This window comes from Salvelinus fontinalis, chromosome 4 (assembly GCF_029448725.1).
Source record: "Salvelinus fontinalis isolate EN_2023a chromosome 4, ASM2944872v1, whole genome shotgun sequence".
NCBI lineage: Eukaryota > Metazoa > Chordata > Actinopteri > Salmoniformes > Salmonidae > Salvelinus > Salvelinus fontinalis.
The window spans coordinates 42,049,062-42,074,020 of NC_074668.1; the positions used below are offsets into that span (position 1 = coordinate 42,049,062).

The 24,959-nt window shown below is 43.1% G+C and overlaps 1 protein-coding gene across 1 annotated transcript in view; it reads right to left on the reverse strand.

The window, feature by feature from the left end:
• The window catches only part of LOC129853803 (A disintegrin and metalloproteinase with thrombospondin motifs 12-like), a 48,414-nt gene that overhangs the window by 19,024 nt on the left and 4,431 nt on the right, over positions 1 to 24,959 (reverse strand). The window contains exons 3-5 of the mRNA XM_055920217.1: positions 4,124 to 4,307; positions 3,783 to 3,912; positions 61 to 154 (exon numbers count right to left, since the gene is read on the reverse strand). Coding sequence (XP_055776192.1) covers positions 61 to 154; positions 3,783 to 3,912; positions 4,124 to 4,307 — 408 coding nt within the window. The remainder of the gene's footprint in view (positions 1 to 60; positions 155 to 3,782; positions 3,913 to 4,123; positions 4,308 to 24,959) is intronic.

Consider the following 24,959-nt stretch of genomic DNA (forward strand, 5'->3'; position numbering starts at 1 on the left):
GCTGTGTATATGTCTTGTGTGGACGGAGTGTCAGGTAAAGGGTTGATCCTCCCTACTCACCATGTTCATGATGGTGAAGATGTAAGACTCAACGTTGTCACTGCCGTGGTAGTCGATCAGTTTAGTGTCTGCCACCACCATGGTCTCTACCCACCTTCAAACAGGACAGAGAAACACAAAGAAAGAGATGTCAATTTCAGTTACAGACGATGATCAAATCAAATCTAACAACAGGTGTAGACCTTACAGTGAAATGCTTACTTACAAGCCATTAACCAAAAAAATACCTAAAAAAATACCTAAAATTATAATAAATAAAAGTAACAAATAATTAAAGAGCAGCAGTAAAATAACAATAGCAAGTCTATATACAGGGTAGAGGTCGACCGATTAATCAGAATGGCAGATTAATTAGGGCCGATTTCAAGTTTTCATAACAATCGGAAATCGTTATTATTATTTTTTTACACCTTTATTTAATCTTTATTTAACTAGGCAAGTCAGTTAAATTCTTATTTTCAATGACGGCCTAGGAACGGTGGGTTAACTGCTTCGTTCAGGGGCAGAACGACAGATTTTTACCTTGTCAGCTCGGGGGATTCAATCTTGCAACCTTACAGTTAACTAGTCCAACGCTCTAACCACCTGATTACATTGCACTCCACAAGGAGACTGCCTGTTACGCAAATGCAGTAAGCCAAGGTAAGTTGCTAGCTATCATTAAACTTATCTTGTAAAAAACAATCAATCAATCAATCATAATTACTAGTTAACTACACATGGTTGATGATATTACTAGTTTATCTAGCGTGTCCTGCGTTGCATATAATCGATACGGTGCGTATCGTTGCTCCAATGTGTACCTAACCATAAACATCAATGCCTTTCTTAAAATCAATACACAGAAGTATATATTTTTAAACCTGCATATTTAGCTAAAAGAAATCCAGGTTAGCAGGCAATATTAACCAGGTGAAATTGTATCACTTCTCTTGCGTTCATTGCACGCAGAGTCAGGGTATATGCAACAGTTTGGGCCGCCTAATTTGCCAGAATTTTACGTAATTATGACATAAAATAGAAGGTTGTGCAATGTAACAGGAATATTTAGACTTATGGATGCCACCCGTTAGATAAAATACGGAACGGTTCCGTATTTCACTGAAAGAATAAACGTCTTGTTTTCGAGATGATAGTTTCCGGATTCGGCCATATTAACTTCTTCTGGCTGCAGAGGCAGTATTGAGTAGCTCTGATAAAAGGTGCCCATTTCAAACGGCCTCGTACTCAATTCTTGCTCGTACAATATGCATATTATTATTACTATTGGATAGAAAACACTCTCTAGTTTCTAAAACAGTTATCATGTTATAACTAAGTCTATGATTTGATAGAGCAGTCTGACTGAGTGATGGTAGGCAGCAGCAGGCTCGTAAGCATTCATTCAAACAGCACTTTCGTGCGTTTGCCAGCAGCTGTTTATGACTTCAAGCCTATCAACTCCCGAGATTAGGCTGGTGTAACCGATGTGAAATGGCTAGCTAGATAGCGGTGTGTGCGCTAATAGCGTTTCAAATGTCACTCGCTCTGAGACTTGGAGTAGTTATTCCCCTTGCTCTGCATGGGTAACGCTGCTTCGAGGGTGGCTGTTGTCGTTGTGTTCCTGGTTCGAGCCCAGGTAGGAGCGACGAGAGGGACGGAAGCTATACTGTTACACTGGCAATACTAAAGTGCCTATAAGAACATCCAATAGTCAAAGGTTAATGAAATACAAATGGTATAGAGAGAAATAGTCCTATAATTGCTATAATAACTACAACCTAAAACCTCTTACCTGGGAATATTGAAGACTCATGTTAAAACGAACCACCAGCTTTCACATGTTCTCATGTTCTGAGCAAGGAACTTAAACGTTAGCTTTCCTACATGGCACATATTGCACTTTTACTTTCTTCTCCAACACTTTGTTTTTGCATTATTTAAACCAAATTGAACATGTTTCATTATTTATTTGAGGCTAAATTGATTTTATTGATGTATTATATTAAGTTAAAATAAGTGTTTATTCAGTATTGTTGTAATTGTCATTATTACAAATAAATAAATACAAATCGGCCGATTAATCGGCATCGGCTTTTTTTGGGTCCTCCAATAATCGGTATCGGCGTTGAAAAATCATAATCGGTCGACCTCTAATACAGGGGGTACTGGTACAGAGTCAATGTGCGGAGGCACCGGTTAGTCGAGGTAATTGAGGTAATATATACATATGGGTAGAGTTATTAAAGTGACTTATGCATAGATAATAACAGAGAGTAGATGCAGCATAAAAGGAGTAAGGGGGGCAATGCAAATAGTCTGGTTAGCCATTTGATTAGATGTTCAGTGGTCTTATGGCTTGGTGGTGGAAGCTGTTAAGAAGCCTCTTGGACCTAGACTTGGCGCTCCGGTACTGCTTGCTGTGCGGTAGCAGAGAGAACACTCTATGACTATGGCTGAAGTCTTTGACAATTTTTAGGGCCTTCCTCTGACACTGCCTGGTATAGAGGTCCTGGATGGCAGGAAGGTTGGCCCCAGTGATGTACTTGGCACTTGTTGTGCCTTGCGGTCGGAAGCCGTGCAGTTGCCATACCAGGCAGTTATCTTCTTATGGCTGCAGGGGGCGTATTGAAAAACTGGAAAATATGTGCACATTTTCAAACGGCCTCTTAATCAATTTTTGCTCTTACAATATGCATATATTTTCTACTATTGGATAGAAAACAGTCTCTAGTTTCTAAAAACGTTTGAATTATTTCTCTAAGTGGAACAGAACTATTTTTACAGCCCATTTCTTATCCGGAATTGAGATTTCCAAATGCGAGGTCTCTCTTCAAGACCTTGTCTATAAAAGGGCATGTCACTTAGGACTGTAGAAACACGTCATACGCCTTCCTCTGGGTGTCATGCGGAAGTGAGAGCAGAAAGGACTTGAATATCTCGTCCAGGGACTGAACACAACCTCTTGGAGTGAGACCTGCGCACTTTATTTTTTTTTCTGGGCACGAAGTAGAACCTGGACTCGGCTCCTGGAATGCGCTCGTTAAAGGTGAATATGATCTCTGGCTTCGATATTATTTGATACATGTCACAATATCATCCTAAAGTACACTGCTCAAAAAAATAAAGGGAACACTTAAACAACACAATGTAACTCCAAGTCAATCACACTTTTCTGAAATCAAACTGTCCACTTAGGAAGCAACACTGATTGACAATAAATTTCACATGCTGTTGTGCAAATGGAATAGACAAAAGGTGGAAATTATAGGCAATTAGCAAGACACCCCCCAAAACAGGAGTGATTCTGCAGGTGGTGACCACAGACCACTTCTCAGTTCCTATGCTTCCTGGCTGATGTTTTGGTCACTTTTGAATGCTGGCGGTGCTCTCACTCTAGTGGTAGCATGAGACGGAGTCTACAACCCACACAAGTGGCTCAGGTAGTGCAGTTCATCCAGGATGGCACATCAATGCGAACTGTGGCAAAAAGGTTTGCTGTGTCTGTCAGCGTAGTGTCCAGAGCATGCAGGAGCTACCAGGAGACAGGCCAGTACATCAGGAGACGTGGAGGAGGCCGTAGGAGGGCAAAAATGCCTCATTTTCAAAGAATTCCAGGGGGAAAAAAGATGCACCAGTCGCCTAGTTTGATTCCTACTGGCATAAAATGTGTCAATAGAAGCCAAACTCATTTCTGCCACCCGACCCGCCTATATAATGGTAGGAGAAACAATGCTGTGCACCTATCTCTGCTGACGGAGCGTTGGGAGCGATGTTGAGCCGTCTCCTCCTCTCTCTCCCTCTCTTCCTCCTGCTGTTCCCTCTCCCAGTCCTCTCTTTCCCTCTCCACCACTAGGGAATCACCTGGTGCGTCTGCAGGATGGACAGCAGCACAGAGATATGAGGTAAAACAATCTAGTGTATTAGACAAGCGGAAAAATAGGACCTTGAGCACTCCTCATGCTCATACAAAACATTTACAAAAGCCAAACCAATCTAACAAAACAAACTCTATTCGATTATATTATATTTAATTGTGTTCAAGTCTATTTAATTGAGTTATGTTCTAATATATTCTACTCACCTCTGACCCCACAGGGGCTGTGTGTGTCCCGGGCCTCAGAGCTGCGTCGGTATCTCTGTGGTGCCGTGGTTACGCTGGGATAGACCACATGGGGCTCGGGTCCCTCTCTTTTGACAGCCCCATCAGTGGACCCCTGGACTGGCTGAATGAAGTGGGGTCCTTCAGGCAAGGTAAAGAGACCTTTCTGTGGGGGGGAAACACCCACAAACGGTATACAGTATATGTACACTGCGTGTGTGTGGACAAGCTAAACACCTTCTCCGGACAAGCTAAACACCTTCTTCGCCCACTTTGAGGATAACACAGTGCCACCGACGCAGCCCGCTACCAAGGACTGTGGGCTCTCCTTCTCTGTGGCCGACGTGAGTAAGACATTTATTCGTGTTAACCCTTGCAAGGCTGCCGGCCCAGACGGTATCCCTAGCCGCGTCCTCAGAGCATGCGCAGACCAGCTGGCTGGAGTGTTTACGGACATATTAAATCTCTCCCTATCCCAGTCTGCTGTCCCCACATGCTTCAAGATGGCCACCATTGTTCCTGCAGCCAAGAAGGCAAAGGTAACTGAACTAAATGACTATCGCCCTGTAGCACTCACTTCTGTCATCATGAAGTGCTTTGAGAGACAAGTCAAGGATCGTATCACCTCTACCTTACCTATCACCCTAGACCCACTTCAAATTGCATACCGCCCCAATATATCCACAGAAGATGAAATCACCATCGCACTGCACACTACCCTATACCATCTGGGAAAGAGGAATACCTATGTAAGAAGGTTATAGTCAACCTGTTCATTGACTATAGCTTAGCTTTCAACACCATAGTACCCTCCAAGCTCATCGTTAAACTCGAGGCCCTGGGTCTGAACCCCGCCCTGTGCAACTGGGTCCTGGACTTCCTGACGAGCCGCCCCCAGGTGGTGAAGGAGGGAAACAACACCTCCACTTCGCTGATCCTCAACACTGGGGCCCCACAGGAGTGCGTGCTCATCTCCCTCCTGTACTCCCTGTTCACCCATGACTGCGTGGCCACGCACGCCTCCAACTCAATCATCAAGTTTGCAGACGACACAACAGTAGGCGTACACGTCACGGACAAACTGAAATGGTCCACCCACATAGACAGTGTGGTGAAGAAGGCGCTACAGCACCTTTTCAACATCAGGAGGCTGAAGAAATTTGTCTTGGCACCTAAAACCCTCACAAACTTTTACAGATGCACAATTGAGAGCATCCTGTCAGGTTGTATCACCGTCTGGAACGGCAACTGCACTGCCCGCAACTGCAGGGCTCTCCAGAGGGTGGTGCGGTCTGCCCAACGCATCACCGTGGGCAAACTACCTGCCCTCCAGGACACCTACAGCACCCGATGTCACAGGAAGGCCAAAAAGTTAATCAAGGACAACAACCACCCGAGCCACTGCCTATTCACCCCGCTATCATCCAGAAGGCGAGGTCAGTACATTGCATCAAAGCTGGGATCGATAGACTGAAAAATAGCTTCTATCTCAAGGCCATCAGCCTGTTAAATAGCCCTCACTATCACCTTAGAGGCTGCTGCTCTATATACATAATCTTGAAATCACTGGCCACTTTAATAAATGGAACACAAGCCACTTTAATAATGTTTACATATTTTGCATTTAAAAATGTAAATAAAGGAGAGCCACACACTCTAGGAGCTCAGATGCAAAGATATTTATATCCAACGTTTCGACAGATAAGCTGTCTTCATCAGGGTATAATGACAAACACTACAGTATGACTCATTTATATAGTGTCAAAAGACACACACAGGTGTCTGTGATAATGGCCGGGTGTGGCCTGATATCATTGGTTAATTCTCATGTCTTAAAATAGCATACAAAAAACTCTGCTAGCCAGCACCTCGCCTAAATAGGTGTGCGTTTCTTTCGCCTCTACATATTTTGCATTACCCATCTCATATGTATATACTGTATTCTATACTATCTACTGTATCTTAGTCTATGCCGCTCTGACATTTCTCGTCCATATATTTATATGTTCTTAATTCCATTCCTTTACTTAGATTTGTGTGTTTTATTTATTTATTTCACCTTTATTTAACCAGGTAGGCTAGTTGATAACAAGTTCTCATTTGCAACTGCGACCTGGCCAAGATAAAGCATAGCAGTGTGAACAGACAACAACACAGAGTTACACATGGAGTAAACAATAAACAAGTCAATAACATGGTAGAAAAAAGAGAATCTATATACAATGTGTGCAAAAGGCATGAGTTAGGCAATAAATCGAGTAATTACAATTTAGCAGATTAACACTGGAGTGATAAATCATCAGATGATCATGTGCAAGAAGAGATACTGGTGTGCAAAAGAGCAGAAAAGTAAATAAATAAAAGCAGTATGGGGGGTGAGGTAGGTAAATTGGGTGGGTAGTTTACAGATGGACTATGTACAGCTGCAGCGATCGGTTAGCTGCTCGGATAGCAGATTTTTAAAGTTGTTGAGGGAGATAAAAGTCTCCAACTTCAGAGATTTTTGCAATTCGTTCCAGTCGCAGGCAGCAGAGAACTGTAAGGAAAGGCGTCCAAATGAGGGTTTGGCTTTAGGGATGATCAGTGAGATACACCTGCTGGAGCGCGTGCTACGGGTGGGTGTAGCCATCGTGACCAGTGAACTGAGATAAGGCGGCACTTTACCTAGCATAGCCTTGTAGATGACCTGGAGCCAGTGGGTCTGACGACGAACATGTAGCGAGGGCCAGCCGACTAGGGCATACAGGTCGCAGTGGTGGGTCGTATAAGGTGCTTTAGTAACAAAACGGATGGCACTGTGATAAACTGCATCCAGTTTGCTGAGTAGAGTATTGGAAGCTATTTTGTAGATGACATCGCCGAAGTCGTGTATTGGGTATATGTTGTGAAATTGTTAGATGTTACTTGTTATTACTGAACTGTCGGAGCTAGAAACACAAACATTTCGCTACACCCGCAATAATATCTGCCAAACACGTGTATGTGACCAATAACATTTTATTTGATGTGTGTGTGTGTGTGTGTGTGTGTGTGTGTGTGTGTGTGTGTGTGTGTGTGTGTGTGTGTGTGTGTGTGTGTGTGTGTGTGTGTGTGTAGAGACAAAGTACCAATCCAACATATTGTAACTTGCTATGACTAAAAAGGAAAATGTGAGGTACAACATTCCTACAACTCTGACATATAATTTCTGAGCCATGAAAGTCAGTAAAGAAGCTAATGATGCAGTTCTGTATCTTCATCTGTATTCTTTACGTCCGTTCATTAAACAGCTACGGTCAGGGCAGAGTTAATTACTTGAGGGAGGCATCCACCACTGCCCTGGGGCACATTCCCTCATGCAGAGAGTGCAAAGTGTCAAATGTATGTACTAACAAGCCCAAACTGAACATGGGTGTGCCCTTCTCTGCATCTCCAAATCAACATGCAAAAAAGAAAATGAGGGAGCGAGAGAGAGAGGGGGGGGGGGGGGGGGGGGGGGGTGCAAGCGTTGCCATCCACTCAAGTCCACTCATCCAAGTGCTGTTGCTGTTCTGCTCTTACGCATCCTGCAGTCTACTGCACGTCTCTGACTAGAAAATCTGCTATTCTCTCCAGCCAAGTTTATGTCTCAGGAGGCTAGGTTTGAGTTTCTAGTTACTGTGCGCTGAGGGTTCAGCGAGTGCAAAATACTTTAGGCAATAGTCCCTCAGCAACCACTATGTCAGAGCACCTGGCTCTGTGCTCTGACAAACACAATCACAGGTGAACCATGGTCAGAGAATCGTATAAAGCAATAGCAATCCATTCACCCATTCATAATGACTGTTTCAAATGTATTTCTGATTCTAGCGGTTCAGGTTGTCAGTTCGGTTGCCAATTCTGTGAACTGCTATTGGTCAAAGTTAACTAGAAAGGATGCAGCCTGGTCACCTGTGATACAAGTCAGTATTAGACATCCATCCATGTCCGAGGACGTAGGGAGATGACGTGGAAACCGGCCACTAGGGGCAAGCGCTGTTACCTTCAAATAGGGTTCCCTTTAGCTAGGGTGTTGTGGACAGGGATTATTATTTCATCCATTATTTTACCAGGTAAGTTGACTGAGAACACATTCTCATTTACAGCAACAACCTGGGGAATAGTTAAAGGAGAGAGGAGGGGGATGAATGAGCCAATTGTAAACTGGGGATTATTAAGTGACCAGGATGGTTTGAGGGCCAGATTGGGAATTTAACACCCCTACTCTTACAATAAGTGCAATGGGATCTTTAATGACCTCAGAGAGTCAGGACTTCTGTTTAACATCCCATCTGAAAGACTGCACCCTACACAGGGCATTGGGTTATTTTTTAAACCAGAGGAAAGAGTGCCTCCTACTGGCCCTCCAATACCACTTCCAGCAGCATCTGGTCTCCCATCCAGGGACTGACCAGGACCAACCCTGCTTAGCTTCAGAAGCAAGCCAGCAGTGGTATTCAGGGTGGTAATGCTGCTGGCATACCAGCAGATGGGATGGCGGATGGGAGTAAGCATCTGTCTCTGGTGCTAAAGGTTGCATGTGTGTTTTAAGCCTATCCCAGACCTTAACCCTTACCTTAACCATTCAGAGTTAATGCCTAACCTTAAGATTTCAGAGTTAGGCCTCCCGAGTGGCACAATGGTCTAAGTGCTAGCTGTGTCACTAGAGATTCTGGGTTCGAGTCCAGGCTCTGGCGCAGCCGGCCGCGACCGGGATACCCATGGGGCGGTGCACAATTGGCCCAGTGTCGTCTGGGTTAGGGGAGAGTTTGGCCGGCAGGGATGTCCTTGTCCCATTCTGACTCGTGTGGCGGGCCGGGCACAGTGCAAGCTGACACAGGCGCCAGGTGTATGGTGTTTCCTCTGACACATTGGTGCGGCTGGCTTCCGGGTTAAGCGAGCGTTGTGTCAAGAAGCAGTGCGGCTTGGTTGGGTTGTGTTTTGGAGGATGCACGGCTCTCGACCTTCGCCTCTCCCGAGTCTGTACGGTAGTTGCACAGATGAGACAAGACTGTAACTACCAATTGGGGTATAAATAAAAGATTTCAGAGTTAATGCCTAAACTTCACTTTGAAATTTGACCCTTTGAACAACTTTGAATTTTGATATTTGTGAAACATGGATGATTGTCTAATTCTGACGTGAGTCTGTGAGAGCTTGTTGAGGCACGGACATGGCTCTCACAGAATTGTGTCATCTGGCACCATGACACTTTTTGATTGGAATCACAATGGTCAAACCATAGATACCTTAATCTTTATTAATTTCTCTGGGCCAAACTCTCCATGTATATATGGCTCTGACTGTGTTCTCTCTGATTAGTGGTTAGATCAGCGTTTCCCAAACTTGGCCCTGGGGATCCCAAAGAGGTGCACATCGTTTTTTGCCCTAGCATCACACAGACGATAAAAAAAAAAAAACTAGTCATCAAGCTCAAAAATCAACTAACCCCACTTCTTGGAGTCCCCAGGACCGAGTTTGGGAAACGCTGTAATGGTTAGACCATGGGAGTGATTCAGTTCTACCCAGGACTCTGCAACACTGAGCCAAAGAGAGTGGAAGCAAGCCAGGGCTCTCACAGCTCAGTGGACTCATTGAGAAAGCATGCAGAGACTCACTCGGTCATTGTTACATGGTCAGTTACGAAGCCCAGATGACTGCTGGTGTTTTGACTGTTTCTCTGTGTTGTATCTATTTCTATAGATACCAAAATAAACACTTTATAGACTAATACATGCTTGTTTTTTTTTACCTCCTTCCAACAAGAAGATGTGGAGTGCACTCCATATCTATCTGGGTTATGGATTGGAGGCTGTTTCCTCTCGATGTTTTCCTCAGTCAGTTATTATTTCAGTCCCAAAAGAAAAAACTAGATGGAGGGTTGCAGATCAGCTGGTAAGGAATCAAGAGAGGCCCATCCAAACATTCACCCTGACTCAGAAGTGATCTGCATAGGGATCAATGCATGATACTACCTGTAATCCTTAAACTACCATCCACAAGCTGTCAAGGCATCTATTACTCCACTAACATTCAACAACACAGAACACGAAAGGAAGAAAGAAAGAAAAGCTATGTTCCTCATTCAAAGTGCCTTCAATATACTTTCAGAGAATTTCAGGAAACAAACATGGATATTGAGAACAAACAAACAAAGAGATCACCTCAGAAAGTCCTAAACTAATTAGGACAGACTGGGAGTCCTAAATTGCTCATTGTAAGTTCTGCCAACTGACCCAGCCTGCCTTCTCTAAGCGTCCCCATTTCCTCCTCCTCTTCCCCCTCCTCCCCCTAATCCTCCTCCTCCCATTTGAGTGTCTGAGAGGAAGTGTGTGTGTTAGTGTGAGGTGCCAGAGCCAGGGAAGCTGTAATACAGTAGCCATGTGGAACTGTTTTAGCTCTGTTTCCTGCTTCTGCTGGGCTTTGGAGTGCAGGCCAAGAGGGCCAGGCGGCCAGGGGTAAGCTGCCTCCTGCCTGGCTGGCTGCTTGACTGCTGTAACAGAGTGTGTCTGTGGCCTTCCACTCCTTACTGGGACACATGGGGAGGGGAGGTGGGAACAGAGGAGGGAAGGTATGGACGATGAATAAACACACAACTTTTCTTTCCAGCTCACCATACCCAGCTAGCACATGAAGTTCTGAGAACTATATGTTTCTTAGAGCTTGGCGAGAGCATGGTTGTCCTATGGTTATTTTACATACCACCTTCCCACAACTTTCTGGGAATGGTGCAGGATAGTTGCTTGACAAAAAAACTTTTCGTATTTCCTATTGTCCTTACTTTAACAGAACGTTTCCTAAAAGTTCAAACATTTAATTTTGGTAATGTTCTAGGAACGTTCTCCAACTGGTTTGACATTGGGAATGTTGTCTGTCACACCATGATCGGTTTCACCTGTCTTTGTGCTTGTCTCCACCCCTCTCCAGGTGTCGCCCATCTTCCCCATTATTCCCTGTGCATTTATACCTGTGTTCTCTGTTTGTCTGTTGCCAGTTCGTCTTGTCTCATCAATCCTACCAGCGTGGTTTTCTTACTCCTGTTTCCTTGAGCCCAATTTCTAGTTTTCCGGGTTTTTGATCATTCTGCCTGCCCTGAGCCTGTCTGCCGCTCTGTACCTTTAGCCACTGCCCTGGATTACTGACCTCTGCCAGCCGCCGACCCTGAGCCTGCCTGCCGCTCTGTACCTTTCGGACTCTGCCCTGGACTACTGACCCCTACCTGCCCTTGACCTGTCCTTTGCCTGCCCCGTTTATATAATAAATGTCCGTTATTCGAACTGTCTGCATTTGGATCTCTTCCTGAGCCGTTTCACTCATACCCATTTAGAGGGTAAAAATTGCATATTTGGACACTGATAAGCACCTACATTTGAATGCTGTAACAGAGTGTGTACTTGAAGACTCATGAGACCATAGACTTACTGGTAAAATGCACATAGGGGTACTACAGGGGTGCTCCGGGCAGTACTCCGCGTACTCTGGTTGGGAACCACTGCTATACATGACATCAGAGCTTAGTGTCTCCACGCTCTATATGGGTTTTGACTGATAGCCGTTCTGAACTTGAGCACAACGCGTGACAAGAAGTTGCCCTCATCCCTCCGCTAATTGGACTTTTGCAAATGTTTTGTTGTCCAAGTGAGGGAAATGCTGTAAATTACAACGATTGTAATAAATACCACTTTGATGTCATACAAGCAAGCCAAGCACCCATAAGTTCAAATGTGCACTTCACATTTCCATATCATAAAACTCATGTATTATAGAGTGTTAATGTTTATGATAACTATGTTTGATGTACAGTTACAACATGACATGGCATTATACCCTGGGTTGTCCTGAACAGAATGAGCCACGCATCTGAATGTACTCATGACTCCATTTTATGCGCACCAAAATGATGATCTGCTTCTCTTCTCTGCCTTGTGAAAGTCTAACACTATAAGATCATATTTTATAAATGTCGCTAGTCATGTTGGCAATAGAACAAGCTTTCAAATTATGCCCACCTGACCCAGATTGCAATTTATAATGGACCGTTTTGTGGATCGCATAAACAACAGTAATTGTGTAAAAGCGTTAAAACAACTCCAAGTGTGCTTTCTCTAGTTCCTCAATAGCACAACTATGGGAGCTCAAAAAAGCACCTTATAGTTGAAGACTCTAAGGGAACAACAATGACCCCCCCCCCCCCCCCCCCCCCCCCCCCCCCCCCAGATGATCCCACAAGTGAAGAAGCCGGATATGGATGTTCTGGCCCGGTGAAGTTACACGTGTTCTGCAGTTGTGAGGCCAGTCATTCTCTAAAATGACATTGGAGGCAGCTTATGGTAGAGAAATTAACATTAACACAATGACACAGACATCTGTGTCATTGTGTTGTGTTACAAAACTGCACATATTAAAGTGGCATTTTTTTCCCCCAGCACAAGGTGCACCTGTGTAATGATCATGTTGTTGAATCAGCTTCTTGATATGCCACACCAGTCAGATGGATGGATTATCTTGGCAAAGGAGAAATGCTCACTAGAAAACAAACTTTTTGTGCGTATGGAACATTTCTGGTGTTTTTTTTTCAGCTCATGAAACATGGGCCAACACTTTACATGTTGAGATTACATTTTTGTTCTGTGTAGTTTCTACCATGGTTATGCATATGCATTCCATATTTCTTCTGTAAGAAATATTTCAATTTAACCCTATCCATATAGTCCAATTCGCCAATTCCCACGAGTGTCAATAAGCTCTAAATTCCATTCTCAGAACTTGAAGAAAACCTTCCATTAAAACCACAAGAAAACTTTAACATTCAGAGAATGTTCTAAGAATGTCATTAAAAAACATATATTCCATTCTCAGAATGTGAATAAACACAGACCTAGTAAGCAACAATAGATGCTATACGAACTGATTACACCATTGAAACAAAAAACTAAGAAAATAAATAGAAAATAAAAATATATGTTGAAATTCGGGTTGGAGATTTTGAGGTGAAAATTCAAAACTTCAGAGGACTTTAAACCTGGAATACATTGCAAATTTGCCCTTGCAGTGCCACCATCAGATCGTTCATTTAGATAGGTTTAAAGTCATAGGCTAACCCTAACCTTAACCACACTGCTAACCTTATGCCTAACACTAAATTCAGCACATTTTTGTTTTCATGAATTTTTACAATAGCCAATTTTGATTTTGCGACTGTGGTAACTAGTGACAACCGTGAGAAAGGGAGGATGATTTTGATAGTTGGCACTGGTCTGAATGACTCGACTGCCCCTGCATGGAGAAAAAGATAACTTTTCAATTAACATATCTAAATCAAAAGGCTCATTTGAATTTCCTGATGTGCAGGATCTTTGTCTGTGACAAAAGAGTGATCAAATTAAGATCCGACATCTGTAGCTCCATCCTGGTGGCGCAGTAGACTAATTCCATGGATAGAGAACACAAGATCATACGTTCGAATCTCACTGATGCCTTGTCACAATAAAAAATAAATGTGTTTGCATGATTAATATCTAAGGAAATTAATTTCCATGTGTACTATATGTGCTTAGAGTTGAAAAAAGTTTCCCAAAATAATCTAGCAGTGTAATTAAGTCTTATTTGAAGATTCAGTTAAAGTATTAAGGAAGTTATTCAAAAACCTCCAAAGAACCTATAATTTCCAATCTCAGAGCGTTAATAAAACCTCCTTGCAACCTAAAAATAAACATTCCCAGAACAGGTGTAATTTTCACTTCTGTTCTTTGAACGTTTAAAAAACGTTCCGTTTTACCGGTCAGGAAATGTATGGCTTCATTCCAACATCCAATGTCAAACCAAAAACATACATTCCCTACAATGTCCAAGGAACAAAATGCGCTAGCTGGGGAATTAATATGTGGCGTTAGACAGCATGAGGAGCAAAAGACAGCATTTCACAAAAGATAATGTACTGAAATAATGGCACTGAACATGCAAATACTTGTTCCTTGTTGTGCCTTGGGGCGACCAACACCTCCATTGAAAAAGCATTGGGTTTGGTTTGACAGCAGAGCTGGAACACAATTTTTTTTTTTCAACGGCTATGTCCTATGAATGTTTCTATATGACATTGCCTGCCTTTACAGAGACAGTCCAATTCTGGTCTTTTGCCAAATTATTGGTCTTTTGACTAATCAGATCTGATCTTTTCCAATAAATGGGCAAAAAGATCAGAATAATTTTTCAATTAAGGAGTTGGTCGCCAGGGTTCGTTTATTTTTTAGGTTGCAGGGAGGTTCTGAGAAAATGTAACTCTGGTTCCTTCATAGTTTTCCTGAGAAGTTTTATTAACACTCTGAAAACAGAAATTATAGTTTGAGCTTTTTTAAAACTTCAATATGACTTTTAATAACACTGCCAGCGTACAATTTTTTTCAACTTTAAGCACAGATAGGACACATGGAAATTAATTTCCTTAGATATTAATCATGTTATACTAAAACCCCTTCAACTGCTAGTTCAAGTTGGTTGTGCCCATTTGACCAGCCTGGCCTCAGAGCCATACAGAACATATTTTACGTATTTCTGAGCACCGCCAAGAAGTATGATCCCTACAGAAACGAAAGTAGGGAGGTTTGACAGGGAGGATGGGTGGGTGTTTTCTGCGACTCTCTAGCAATAAAAGGTTGCATGTTCAAGTCGTGTCGGGGACAACTGTAGCATTTTACACTGCCACTTATCCCGAACGCTACAGCCTGCCTGGTTTTCAACCTTCCCAAGTTCTCTCATGTCATCACGCTCCTCCGCAACACAGCACTGGCTTCCAGTCGAAGCTTGCATCCTCTACAAGACCATGGTGCTTACAGAACAGCAGTCTCTACACATCTTCCGAATACATCTGAAACCCTATCTCTTCAAACAGTATCTTAAATAATCCTCCTCCTCACCTTGACCCCCCCCCCCAAATAAAATACAAACTAACCCTAACCCTTATTCTAAACTTAACCCAATTCACCTAACCTGCTACGTAAAATATCCTAACCTTTGTCATTAGTTCACCTAACCACCAACATAATCAAGCAAGCTGGTCTCATCCAAGATGTATGATAACTTACATCATCCAATTCGTATGTTATTGTACGACCGCTATTCATAATGTAACATAACCTAACATATCATTATAAATGGAGTGTCCGAATTACATACAGAAAAATACAAATTGCCCTGAGACCATGTGGATTTGACTTCATCTGGTCATTATTTGCTCTACCAAAAGAAGTGGGCTGGAATCAGAGGTTGCAGGGTGTTCATTTAGTAACCACGCTGTATCTTTTTTGCATTCCAGAGGCATGTATGTCCCTGTGCTGTCGCCTGGGCTGACGCCTAGTCCATGCCAAGCTACACGCATTCCATTCAGTTCACCAATCACAACTAACCCTCAAAAGCATTACAACCAATAAGCATAAAGAAAAACCAGGCCTTCTCTTACTGTAGATCAAGGCAGGTATGTAGCTATTTCCTAGGCAGTTGTGTTATGCAAACATAGCTCAGGGTGATGTGTTTTACCATGATGGAAGTGCACACTATGAGCACATTAACATTACATGCCGACTACACCAGCCACACGCGTGCCTCCGCCATCATGCACATGTTGATTTTGTCTGTACCCACTAGACGTGATAATGACACGAAGGTTTAAATACCAAAATCAACTGTGAATCAATGATAATAAATTTGGGGCAGTTCGAAACACACATGAAGAATTCATGGACATTTAGCTAGCTAGTTTGTCCTGGGAGATGAGCATTGGTTTGTTACTTTACCTGACATGCACATGGTCCTCTTTTTAGCTGGTTCTTTGTAGAATTTTAAACCGGAGTCATACAAAATCGTGTGTTTGTCTACTCTGACGATTAATCCACAGATAGAAATGGAAACTTAGACAGTTTTCAGTAACATCTTTAATACATCTCTCCTCGTTTGTTTTTCCAGCATCCACATGGGTTTGTGTCATCCTGATATCCAATATTGAGGGGACTTGTAGAGCGTCTCAAATAGAAGTTATATTTTAGTGCTGGATTAAGCAGTTGTGCGAGCAGTGTAAGTGAAATGATTGAATAACATGTATGTGTACATTTATTTTGCAAGGCTCGCACATTCACCGTGGCCGGTGTGGTTTCCTTGAGACTTTCTTGATAAAACTGTTTCATTGTTTTCTTTCCTGAAAACAGAAAATTGGAAAGTGGAGCAACCGCTTGTTAAATCTGGCCCATCATTTCATACTTGGAGAAGTGGCTCTAGTGCCTCAGTGTCTCTCTGGAGAGTGCTCATAGCCACTACTGCAGCTTGGACCTGGCAGTGTTTCCTCCCACAGCTGGCTGCCTGCCCTGTGGTCTAGTCATTCCCTGACCTCCTTCCTTACTAAGGAACACTATAGTAGATTAGCCCTGAGGATTAAAATGGTGGCTGAAGACTAGCTGTAAAAAAAAATGATTAAAGTTGCACACCCTATATTACTAGTTTATTTGTTCACTTAAACATTTTGGCCAAACAAAAACCACTGATTTCAACATTTTTTAATATTACCCCCTTTTCTTCGTGGTATCCAATCGCTAGTAATTACTATCTTGTCTCATCGCTACAACTCCCGTACGGGCTCGGGAGAGACGAAGGTCGAAAGCCATGCGTCCTCCGAAGCACAACCCAACCAAGCCGCAGTGCTTCTTAACACAGCGCGCCTCCAACCCGGAAGCCAGCCGCACCAATGTGTCGGAGGAAACACCGTGCACCCGCCCACCTCGGTTAGCGCGCACTGCGCCCAGCCCGCCACAGGAGTCGCTGGAGCGCGATGAGACAAGGATATCCCTACCGGCCAAACCCTCCCTAACCCGGACGACGCTATGCCAATTGTGCGTCGCCCCACGGACATCCCGGTCGCAGCCGGCTGCGACAGAGCCTGGGCGCGAACCCAGAGACTCTGGTGGCGCAGCTCTAGACCACTGTGCCACCTGGGAGGCCCCAACATTTAACAAACTAATCTCTATGTCTCTATGTACAAGGACTACTTTGAACAATTTACACAGACCATTTCACAAAACCACATTTACTGGAAGAACTGTGCAGACGCAAAGTTTGGTAACAGAATTCCGGCAAAATCTCCCTCTGTTTTTTATTGGGAACACATATTCCCAAAACGCTGTTAAATATCTTCTCCGAATTAAAGGCCAGGTTGCACGATATATTACCACAAACCTAAAAACGTAGATTGATGATATTCAATCGAAATGGTCTTTATGCTAAAGTAAAAATGTTATTATACACTTCTATTTTCTCAATTTGAATTACATTTATCAAAAAACTCTTATATACGAACAATACATTGTGGCTTTGATGTCCGGAGAGGAACGGCCTGGTGGTTCAGGATATCATGGTAGCCAATGTTTGTGTTAGCCATTATCTGGAACTACTCCTGTTAGTAGTAGGACTCATGTTAGCATGTGGCTAGCTACAGTTGAAATCAGAAGATTACATACACCTTACATTTAAACTCAGTTTTTCACAATTCCTGACATTTAATCCTAGTAAAAATTCCCTGTCTTAGGTCAGTTAGGATCACCACTTTATTTTAAGAATGTGAAATGTCAGAATAATAGCAGAGAGAATGATTTATTTCAGCTTTTATTTCTTTCATTACATTTCCAGTGGGTCAGAAGTGTACATACACTCAATTAGTATTTGGTAGCATTGCCTTTAAATTGTTTAACTTGGGTCAAACGTTTTGGGTAGCCTTCCACAAGCTTCCCACAATAAGTTGGGTGAATTTTCGCCCATTCCTCCTGACAGAGCTGATGTAACTGAGTCAGGTTTGTAGGCCTCCTTGCTCGCAAAAGTTTTTTTCAGTTCTGCCCACAAATTTTCTATAGGATTGAGGTCAGGGCTTTGTGATGGCCACTCCAATACCTTGACTTTGTTGTCCTTAAGCCATTTTGCCACAACTTTGGAAGTATGCTTGGGGTCATTGTCCATTTGGAAGACCCATTTGCAACCAAGCTTTAACCTCCGACTGATGCCCTTGAGATGTTGCTTCAATATATCCACATAATTTTCCTGCCTCATGATCCCATCTATTTTGTGAAGTGCACCAGTCCCTCCTGCAGCAAAGCACCCCCACAACATGATGCTGCCACCCCTGTGCTTCACGGTTGGGATGGTGTTCTTCTGCTTGCAAGCCTCCCCCTTTTTTCTCCAAACATAGCAATGGTCAATATGGCCAAACAGTTATATTTTTGTTTCATCAGACCAGAAGACATTTCTCCAAAAAGTGTGATCTTTGTCCCCATGTGCAGTTGCAAACTGTAGTTTGGCTTTTTTATGGCGGTTTTGGAGCAGTGGCTTCTTCCTTGCTGAGCGGCCTTTCAGGTTATGTCGATATAGGACTAGTTTTTCTGTGGATATAGATACTTTTGTACATGTTTCCTCCAGCATCTTCACAAGGTCCTTTGCTGTTGTTCTGGGATTGATTTGCACTTTTCGCACCAAAGTAAGTTCATCTCTAGGAGACAGAAAGCGTCTCCTTCCTGAGCGGCATGACGGCTGCGTGGTCCCATGGTGTTTATACTTGCGTACTATTGTTTGTACAGGTGAACGTGGTACCTTCAGGCGTTTGGAAATTGCTCCCAAGGATGAACCAGACTTGTGGAGGTCTACAATTTTTTTCTGAGGTCTTGGCTGATTTCTTTTGATTTTCCCATGATGTCAAGCAAAGAGGCACTGAGTTTGAAGGTAGACCTTGAAATACATCTACAGGTACACCTCCAATTGACTCAAATTATGTCAATTAACCTATCAGAAGCTTCTAAAGCCATGACATCATTTTCTGGATTTTTCCAAGCTGTTTAAAGGCACAGTCAACTTAGTGTATGACAACTTCTGACCCACTGGACTTGTGATCCAGTGAATTATAAGTGAAATAATCTGTCTGTAAACAATTGTTGGAAAAATGACTTGTGTCATGCACAAAGTAGATGTCCTAACCGACTTGCCAAAACTATAGTTTGTTAACAAGACATTTGTGGAGTGGTTGAAAAACAAGTTTTAATGACTCCAACCTGTCCAAAGTGTATGTAAACTTCCGACTTCAACTGTATATCTAACATTGGCCAACAGAGTTTAGTCAGTTTTGTTACAGACAATCAATGTCTACTATGATGGAAAAGGTTTATCTTGATTTTTGTGTAACAGTACAAGAAATGCTGATGTGCTGAACTGCTAATAAGTGATGTGTTTCAAGGCGGTTATCTAGTCCCCGCAGCAATGTTCCAACATTGCTGCGGGGACTTGCTTCCATTCAGCCACAAGAGCATTAGTAAGGTCGGGAACTGATGTTGGGCGATTAGGCCTGGCTCTCAGACAGCGTACCAATTCATCCCAAAAGTGCTCGATGGGGTTGAGGTTTTGTGATCTGTGCAGGCCAGTACTTCCACACCGATCTCAACAAACCATTTCTGTATGGACCTCGCTTTGTGCAGGAAAGGGACTTCCCCAAACTGTTGCCACAAAGTTGGAAGGACAGAATCATTTAGAATGTCATTGTATGCTGTAGGGTTAAGATTTCCCTTCACTGGAACTAAGGGGCCGAGTCAGGACAATGAAAAACAGCACCAGACCATTATTCCTCCTCCACCAAACTTTACAGTTGGCACTATGCAATCGGGCAGGTCGCGTTCTCCTGACATCCTCCAAAACCAGATTTGTCCGTCGGACTGCCAGATGGTGAAGCGTGATTCCTCACTCCAGAGAATGCGTTTCCACAGCTCCAGAATCCAATGATGGCAAGCTTTAAACCACTCAAGCTTACGCTTGGCATTGCGCGTTGGTGATCTTAGGCTAGTGTGCGGCTGCTCGTCCATGGAAACTTATTTCATGAGGCTCCAGATTAACAGTTATTGTGCTGACGTTGCTTCCAGAGGCAGTTTGGAACTCGGTAGTGAGTGTTGCAACCGAGGACAGACTATTTTTTACGCGTTACACGTTTCAGCACTTGGCGGTCCCGTTCTGTGAGTTTGTGTGGCCTACCACTTCGCGGCTGATCCATTGCTGCTTCTAGATGTTTCCACTTCACAATAACAGCACTTACAGTTGACCAGGGCAGCTCTAGCAGGGCGGAAATTCGATTAACTGACTTGTTGGAAAGGTGGCATCCATTGACGGTGCCACATTGAAAGTCACTGAGCTCTTCAGTAAGGCCATTCTAATGCCAATGTTTGTCTATGGAGATTGCATGGCTTTGTGCTCGATTTTATACACCTGTCAGCAACGGGTGTGGCTGGAATAGCCAAATCCACTAGTTTGAAGCGGTGTCCACATACTTTTCTGTATATATAGTGTATATGGTTATTATTCTACACACAGGCTTATATTCTATGCACACACACTGGTCTCTACCTACACACTCACACATACTTACACTGACAGACACACTACATACATAAATACATACATAAATAAGCTGCTGCTACAGCTCAGTCTATTATCTGTTATCTGTCCTGTTGCCTAGTCACTTTACCCCTACCTATACGTACATACTGTAGCTATCTCAATGACCTCGTACCCCTGCACATCGACTTGGTAATGTTTTTTTCCCCCTGTATATAGCCATGTTATTTTTTACTCGTTATTGTTTTTCACTGTGTACTTATTCCTCCTGTTACTATTTTTATTTCATCTTTAACTCTACATTGTTGGAAAATGACACTTAAGTAAGCACCGGACCAAAAATCGACAAACATTTTTAACTACTTTTCAACGTCCATGGACGTTTGGTGCTCAGTGGGTGCGGATACTGGTTACAGTAAATGGAAAGAGAGGGGGCTTATATGGGTAGGTGCCAGTAAGCCGGGACAGGTAACATTAACTGGAGAGAGAGAAAAGAGAGAGGAGGGAGGGAGGGGTTGTCCAGACTGTTTTCACACTCTCGCTTTGACCACCAGATGACAGAAAGAGAAAGAAAACATTTATGAGCTGAACATAACATTATGCCAGTGGAAGGGAGGACAGTAGCAGGAGACCCTATGAGATTAACATAACAGTATGCCAGTGGAAGGGAGGACAGTAGCAGGAGACCCTATGAGATGAACATAACAGTATGCCAGTGGAAGGGAGGACAGTAGCAGGAGACCCTATGAGCTAAACATAACAGTATGCCAGTGGAAGGGAGGAAAGTAGCAGGAGACCCTATGAGATGAACATAACAGTATATCAGTGGAAGGGAGAACAGTAGCGGGAGACCCTATGAGATGAACATAACAGTATGTCAGTGGAAGGGAGGACAGTAGCAGGAGACCCTATGAGATGAACATAACAGTATGCCGGTGGAAGGGAGGACAGTAGCAGGTGACCCAACTGTGGTTTGTGACTACTATGAATTCCCATTGTAGCCAATTAATTGCAGTAATTCCGTTACTTGTAATTATGTTGCCGAATTACGAGTTTTAATCACTTAATAACACATAAACAAAAACGGATATCAGTAAAAACACTATTTGGTAGGTCTACCTGAACTTGCATTATCCTCCCTCCTCATGAGGGAGAGAAATGAGAAAATATCTTAAAGATATGTGGGTTTTGGTAACGGAATTACAAGGCACAAGCAAATGTTTCTTAAACTTACAGAAGGTAAATAATTTATTCAAATTATTCAAGTGTTGATATTAGTTGGCAGGGGTCTTTACTTCAACATTATTGTGTTTTGATGTATTTCTAAAACCTTTTTAGACTTTTTCTGGTAGACGTTTTCTATGACCCCTTTTCCATCAGTTTGACCAGAAATCCAAGCCATTACTTTTAAGCCTAATGTTTAAGAAGGAAAATGGTTGAAAAATGTATCTATGCCTTCATTTCCCAGAAATATATACTCTTAGCTTTCATTAAACACACAATTGAATATGCTTCTGTAACCGATGTGAAATGGCTGAACATTCCCCTTGCTCTGCAAGGGCCGCGGCTTTTGTGGCGCGATGGATAACGATGCTTCGTGGGTGTCAGTTGTTGATGTGTGCAGAGGGTCCCTGGTTCAAGCCATTGACCCGGATCACTGGTTGCTGCGGAAAAGGAGGAGGTCAATTGGGGGGTGAAATGGCTAGCTAGTTAGCGGTGGCGCGCGCTAATAGCGTTGGGTAACGATGCTTCGAGCGTGGCTGTTGTCGATGTGTGCAGAGGGTCCCTGGTTCGAGCCCAGGTAGGGGCGAGGAGAGGGACGGAAGCAATACTGTTACACTTCTATGAACTTCACATATTGGTTCTCATGGGTCCTTTACATGGAAATGAGTAAAAATGTCTATGAAGTGAAAGTAGGTAAGGGTTAAGGTTGTTAAAACAGAAAAAAGTTGACGGTTATGCATAAAAAAACGTAACGGTTAAGTTTAAGTAATGGTTAAGGTATGGGATAAGGTTAAAACAGGAAGAAAAAACATTACGATTACCCGGCACCGGGATTGAACCTGCGATCCTCAAAGCTGACGCACATGGTTCAAGCCCATCCTCTATCCCCATCCACAACACTGTAGCAAGCCGCGAGCCTACTAGATGGTCCCACGGGGGGACCAGGGTTCAATTCCCACGGGGGGACCAGGATGAATATGTATGAACTTTCCAATTTGTAAGTCGCTCTGGATAAGACCGTCTGCTAAATGACTTAAATGTAAATGTAATGTAATACGCGCTCACATTGCCCCTAGTGGACAGCATTGATGGCATCTCCTAACGTCCTGGGGACCTGGAGAAACGTTGAATAGTGAAGTCTATCTGGTGTGATCTCACTGGGGTCACAGCCCAGGAACCCTTTAGGAGCAACTGGATAACAAATGCAGGGAGGTCTTTGCACACTCCCTGTCTATTTGCTCTAACCCAAACGCATTCACAATCACAACAGCTGTATATACTCAATGACATGTATTTACAAGGTTTGGCTTACTGAGCGACTGCAAACCAAACATGACTGACAGACACTGAGACAAGACCTTGCAGCAGTGGCATTCCTGATGTGACGAGAGTAAACACTGAGAGACATCCATCACAGGCCATTTACTGACAAGTCTGATCAAATACAGAGGGAAGTTCCTCCTCTTCCATATCCTCTTTGTAATTCCACTACAGTAAATAAATCAGGGACAATACGGAAGTCTCCCCTTTGTCGCTCTCTGCTGTGCAGCTGTTTTCTGGTCAGCAGACAGAGAGAAAAACTCAACTGTCATTGTGATAAAAATATAAGTCTTCCTTTCCTTTGTAGATAAAAGTAGGTTTCTTATAAGAAACATACAAGAATTCTAAAAATACTGCCGCCTTGTTTGTGTGTGACACTAATCCAAGTTTTACTTCCGCCTCTTTGTAAGTAGTAGCCATAGAAGCCACATTCTCAAACGTACTCTCTGTGGTCAAACAAAGAGAAACATAACACTGTAGATCCAGGGAGAGAGAGAGAGAGCTGAGAGTAGAAGACACATTTGGGAGAAGAAGGGTGAGACGGGAGAGAAGGAGGAGAGAAAGAGCATGCAAGAGAGCCAGAGTCTCCCAGTAGACCGAGGAGAGGCGGCAGATGCGGACGTTTGGGGGCTATGAAGCTAAAGTCTTTCTGCAAACAGTCAGGAAATCTTTGAAGGCCGGACCAACAGACAAAGTACTGTCAGTCTGAAGGGTTGCTCAACTGTGACCAGCCAGACCACATCCTCTTCTGCATATTTTAGTACTTCTCTGAAGTCTCTCTCCTGTATATTTTAAAGAAGTTAGTCTGACCTTGGGGAGGCAGCCGCTTCTATAATATGTGAATGGTAAACAGGGCAAGAAATTACACATACGAAAAGTCCTATCTAAGCTAAATCAATGTGGCTAAATCATAATGAGGGTACATATCTCCTTATTTCAGTTATCTTTACCTGCTTCTCAATGTGGTTAATTTGTGAAGCCTTATATTGATCACTGAATCACAGAGAAAAGTATAAGGATGCATTGGAGAAGGATTACACTGGCCTAACTACTCAGACAGTGCACATACACCTCCCCGATGTCGGCCTGGCAGCGGTATATTGTTAGTGGATTGCGTTCCATTTAGAAGGTTGGCGGGAGGGCGGCTGTGAGTGTAGGAGGTCGAAATGCATTCGCGCTGCACCGTCACATGGCCTCTCAGCATCACAGAGTTGGCCGTAGATCTTGTAGACATCAGAATTGGGACCCAGATAGCACACATACAGTACCAGTCAAAAGTTTGGACACACCTACTCATTCCATGGTTTTTCTTTATTTGTACTATTTTCTACATTGTAGAATAATAGTGAAGACATCAAAACGATGAAATAACACATATGGAATCATGTAGTAACCAAAAAAACGTTAAACAAATCAAAATATATTTTATATTTGGGATTCTTCAAAGTAGCCACCATTTGTCTTGATGACAGCTTTGCACACTCTTGGCATTGTCTCAACCAGCTTCATGAGGTAGTCACCTGGAATGCATTTCAATTAACAGGTGTGCCTTGTTAAAATTTAAGTTGTGGAATTTCTTTCCTTCTTAATGCGTTTGAACCAATCAGTTTAGTTGTGACAAGGTAGGGTTGGTATACAGAATATAGCCCTATTTGGTAAAAGGCCAAGTCCATATTATGGCAAGAACAGTTCAAATAAGCAGACAAACGATTCCAAATTTGATATTTTTGGTTCCAACTGCTGTGTCTTTGTGAGACGCAGAGTAGGTGAATGGATGATCTCCACATGCATAGTTCCCACCGTGACGCATGGAGGAGGTGTGATGGTGCTTCGTGACACTGTCAGTGATTATTTAGAATTCAAGGCACACTTCACC